Source organism: Triplophysa dalaica, chromosome 21 (assembly GCF_015846415.1).
Source record: "Triplophysa dalaica isolate WHDGS20190420 chromosome 21, ASM1584641v1, whole genome shotgun sequence".
Classification (NCBI taxonomy): domain Eukaryota; kingdom Metazoa; phylum Chordata; class Actinopteri; order Cypriniformes; family Nemacheilidae; genus Triplophysa; species Triplophysa dalaica.
In genome coordinates, this window is record NC_079562.1 from 664,729 (window position 1) to 669,975 (window position 5,247).

The window sequence follows — 5,247 nt, forward strand, 5'->3', positions numbered from 1 at the left end:
AAAAGGTAAACCTTGCTTTTAAGATTATTTTTCTTACCCCATTGGCAGATTTATTTGCTTGATTTAGTAAACATGACATTTTTTGTGAATTTGTGCTTAAAACAAGACTTTTTGGGGTCATTTTGCTCATCAAGAAAATGCATCTTGATTCAATCATTTTTACTGGACAACAAGAAGAAAAGACTAAGTAAGAAAGTCATTTTTTGCAGTGTTGTATGTGACAAATGATGAAAAAAACATAAAAGGAGTTGATTTTAACCATAATAAATAATATAAGCTAAAAGATATCTTTATATATAGCTGTTTGATATATGAGCTGTTTGAAAAAGTAGGCAATGCAGTGCATTATGGGAATGGGTGACTGCTGGCGAAGGATTTTTGGCCTGGATTGCCGTGGTAATGCAGCTCTTCATCTGCAATTTGGCATTTCAAATTATTTTATATAATGTTACGTCAGATCGCTTTGACTTTTACAAAAGTCAACCAAATGTAAAACAAACATGAACAATTCTAGTGGTGAATAAAGGAAACTTGAACTCTATTGAACTCTATTTCCTCAACATTAAAAAACAAAGTCAAACAATAACCAACTAACTAAGCTAATAAATCAAAAGTAATTTAGTCCTACAGTGCTTTTACTACGGTAAACAGTCGCAGTTGTGGGGAGAAAGGATTTCTGAACCTGTCATATTTAGTGGAGGATAATTAATAACATCAGATGCACAAAGGATATTGAGCTGACTTGCCAAATGTTGACATTCCCTCACAAAACAAATAATAGGAATAAATAACAGATATAGAGAAACATGAAAGCTGGTAAATTAATGTGACGGGTGAAAGCATTTGAAAAGTTTGACACAAACACCAATGGAGGGTGGGACAGCTGCACAAACAAAAGACAAAAAGAGCTGCGACGTAACCAGAGACGAGCGATTCATGTGGAGTCTTTTCCCCTCGGGGTGTTACGTTTCCCTGAGCTGTAAAGAGACGCCCGCTATTCACATAACCACAGCTTAACCAATCAAAACTCACGCTAACACTTTACCTAAAGCCTTTATGTAGAATGCATTATAAAGGGTTATTAAAGGGTGTGATGCATTATAGATCATTATGTGTGTTTAAAACATTAAATGTTGTAAAATGTTAACCAAATTAAAAATGCAATGTGTGACAAAGAATTGATGACTGTTAGAATGTATCAACTGTAGTTACAATTATTCATGAGACATTACAATGCATTATAAGGTGCATTACAAGTCAAAATTAATCATTTAAAACTATATTATAATGCATCATACATACAGTTATGCTTTGAGTAAAGCGTTACCAAATTCACTTCCGATTCAAATTACAAACACAGCACCTACACATCTACGGACAAGATTTCATTAAATAACCAAAACTAATTAAGTTTTTGTATTTGAAAATACAAAAAGACTTCTTTCAAAAAACTCCAGAGCGTAGTGGTTAACAGACTAAAAAAAGTTATAAGATGAAAGAAGCAATGAGTAGAAATCCGTTTTCAGGCAATTGTGGTCACTGAAGGGTTAACAGGAGAACATGTGGTTTGTGTAAGAACACAGCTCTTCATTCATCTGATCCTGCGTGAGAACTGAAGCGGGAGGCGGGCGAGCGTGACTCAGGCATTCCAGCACATCAAGCACGTGACCCGCAGCGCTGCAATAAACATATACCGCACGAAATAGACGTGACGTTTATCTGCACTATCATCAAAACATCCCTGACATAAATAAAGAGAAATCAACGTATCATTTACAAGCCGGCTCAACATCAGCTGCGACGTTTAATGTTGCGTCTCTTCATCCTCCAAAAAAGGCCAAAGGGAAGATTGTTTACGAGCTCTTAACTCACAGCAGGCGAGTAAAAATAGACGCGGAGCGTCATCTTACACGCAGCATTGGGTTTCTCCACATGGAGACTGAAAACAATGCGTGATACAAGTTGCAGCTTGCGTGTTAGGAAGAGAGAGAGAGAGAGAGAGAGAGAAAGAGGTTCTCTTCCAAACTCTAGCATTCTCAAGTTACCTGAACTGTGCAAATCATCCTGATATCAGTTACCATTATTGAGGGAATGAACTCCAGAACACAAACTCATGTTGACCTTCATTCACCACACACACACACACACACACACACTAACACACAAACACACTAACACACAGCAGGATGTTATAACAAGATCAGAAATTGTATTTGGCAATTTTAAACAAGTGCATACAATACAGCTAGAAGCGTTTCAGTTTTTGCCAAGTGCTTAAGAGTATTAGTCACATTCTGTGTTTAACATGGACTGCCACCTGCTCTACTAATACACTGAGAGAGAGAGAGATAAAGAGAGATAGAGAGAGATAAAGAGAGAGAGATAGAGAGAGATAGAGAGAGAGAGATAAAGAGAGAGAGAGTTATAGTGTGGACAACCATTTCATCTTCAAAAATATATATAGAAACACAATGTATTCAAAAAAGGGAGATCAAAGAAATGCTACAGCCATGTTTACGATGTGTACAGATCCCTCAAGTTCATATGTACATGTCCTTTAGTTGACGTTCAGGTGGTGTGTAATATGATTCATGTATAATCGTTTGAAATGGTATATGCATGTAAATTGTCGTGGTATTGTTTATGCAAAAAAAAAAATAATCAAGTGGAAACATCAAGGGTCCCGTTCCTTTTTCACTTTCACGTCACCAGCCAATATGGTGGCGATTTCACCCTGCATGAACGCCCAGGGCACGTTGGAACCCGCCAGCGGGCATTTCTCCCCACTGGGGCAGTATACCTCCCCCGTGGCGCCCTGCTGTTTGATGCTCTCGCGGGAGCATGGGAAGCAGAACTTGTGAGATGGCACGGACGGGCACTGAACGAAATGCGTGTCCTCCAGGCGCTCGTGACACAAGGTGCAGCAGAGCGGCACGCTGCCGGGAGGCACGGAGGAGTCCGGAATGCTCTGCGGGTGCCCCGCCTGCGAGTCCATGCCTGGCACATGCACGGTCGCCGTGCCTGGGCCGCCGGACGACCCCAAACCGTCCCTCTGGGCAAGCCGCCTCTGCCCAGGCGACTGGGGGCTGCCGCTGTTACGGCGACCACCGCTGGTGGTGGAGTGTACCTGGTCTTTGGGCGATCCGGTGCCGGCACTGTCCGCCGCCAAAATGAGGGCGGCCATAGGCGAAGGACCGTTCTGCATGCCGGTGGCCGCCTCCGGTGGAGTGGTGCGCGAATGGGGAGAGATGGTGGAGGGGGGAGCAGCGGCAAATCCCGGCAGGGCCACGGAGGGAATCTTCAGCACTTCCGACGGCAGCCACTGTTGACCCTCGCCGTTCATCTTGGCCGCGGTGCTCTCGCTGTCTGGCTCGGGAGACGGTTTCCTTTTAATGCCCCGAGAGTGTTTACCGCGGTCTGCAAGGAGAGAAAGACAAACACTCCAGTTAGAAAGGGAAAACTTGACTAAAGCAGCCCTTCGTGTGCCGCGTGTGACCTGCCGCTGGCAGCGCTCCACTGTTTTTTGGCTCTGGACATATGTGTCCAGGGTGATGAAACGGGAAGTCAAACAAGAATCAAGCATCTTACGTTCTCAGATACTTTCTCTGCGCATGTTCAGATACTTTGCACTATTTTTAATACGAAATGCAAAATAAACTGAAAGTATAAACGTTGTCATTCAAAAGTTTTAAAGCTTGCCGACACATCTCACACTCAAGGGAAGAAATATTTGAAAAACAAGAATACACACATGATCTAGAGATTTGAAGCATGAAATTAGAGATTGAAATCTTATTTATTATCTGGCATGCTGTGATGCGTCTTTCTATATAATGTAATGCATGTGTGTAAACCTGACGTCATTAACTTTCAGAAAAGTGAATGCATGCAGAAAATAAATGTGTGGACTCATGATCTAGTGTTTCACGATATTTTGATGCAGTATCCTATTTTTTTTAATTGCATGCACGCATTTCTCACCCTATCATAAAACTGCATGTATAAAATGTATAAAGCATGCTCACACGTGGCATGCGTTGATTGTTTGTACACATCGTGAAATTCTAGAATGCATCGGTACCTGATTTTAATGCACCGGAGCCGCTGTCGTAAGCCATCCTGTGCTGCAGCGCCGCGTGCTCCTTCTTGAAGCGCGTGTCCAGCGCCATCAGGTCTCGGACGGTCTTGCCTTTCTGCGTCCAGTCTTCGACGCGTTTATGCGCGTCAGCCGCGTCGCTCATGCTGTCGGCGCGGTGCTTGTCCTTCATGTCGTCCGCTCGCTTCCCCAGGTGCTCCGACGTGAGCGCGCCCGGTAGGATGCCCATCATTGACCTGCCGTTGAGCGCGTGCACCGGCAGCGTCCCGTTCCCAAGCGGCACAAGGGTGGGCGGCACGGCGCCGGTCCGACGCGGGTTCGGGCTCTGGCGGTTGAGCTCAGGGGGCTCGTCGGGCTTCGGGAATCCGTTCGGCACCGGGATCCCGTTCGCCTGCCGCGCAGCCTGATACTCCGAACCCAGTCTAGGGGGTCTGTCCGACGCGAGCGGGTACCGATCCAGGGGTTGCGGCGGACGCGAGCCCGGTTCCGCGTGGTTGTGGGGCTGGACGTCTTTCCCCGGTTTGCCCACCGGTCCCGGTGACCTGCCCTCCTGGAAGCCGTGCGCGCGCTTCAGCTGTCGGGTGGTCTCGATGACGAACTCGATCCGGTCCGCTCCCTCGTAGTTGACGCATCCGCGACACACGGGTTCGGTAAAATCCCAAATCATCGCCCACGGCATGCGCGGCAGATCGCACAAATAGCACGACTGCCTGCGCGAGGCAGCGACCGCCGCCGACGACGCCATTCTGGTTAAATGACGGGAAAAGGACAAAAATGCGCAGGTAAATTCTCCGAAGGTTGCTCGTCTCGATGAAGAAAAACGACACAGATCTCGTCGTAGTTTCCCAGCCCGTCCGAAAAGCGTGAAAATGGTGAAGTTACGCTCCGAAGTTCATGGCAGTGTGCGCTTCAGCCCGCGAGCTGTCTCGGTGTGGAAGCGGAGCGATGACGTCACAGCGCTGCTTCTATTTACTTGATTCTTCGACGACCCCGTTCCGCGCATGCGCGTTCTCTTCCCCCCGTCGTGCGTAAGCTTATATTTATTGAGTTCCAAGCAGCAAAGCCAAGCGACTTTAACTTCAAAATAGCTGTTATATTGTGAGCATGTGCTTTCTTTTGAAATGAAGCTTGTAATGTGCAGATACTCCGTG

General features: G+C 45.9%; 1 protein-coding gene across 1 annotated transcript; it reads right to left on the reverse strand.

Moving 5' to 3' along the window:
- Positions 1-2,185: 2,185 nt before the first annotated feature.
- On the reverse strand, positions 2,186-5,044 carry irf2bp2b (interferon regulatory factor 2 binding protein 2b). The gene is made up of 2 exons (XM_056735623.1): positions 4,082-5,044; positions 2,186-3,417 (listed from the first exon to the last, which is right to left on the reverse strand). Exons 1-2 carry the CDS (start codon positions 4,839-4,841, stop codon positions 2,675-2,677), a joined length of 1,503 nt encoding a protein of 500 aa, XP_056591601.1. The 5' UTR covers positions 4,842-5,044; the 3' UTR covers positions 2,186-2,674.
- Between the last annotated feature and the right edge of the window lie 203 nt (positions 5,045-5,247).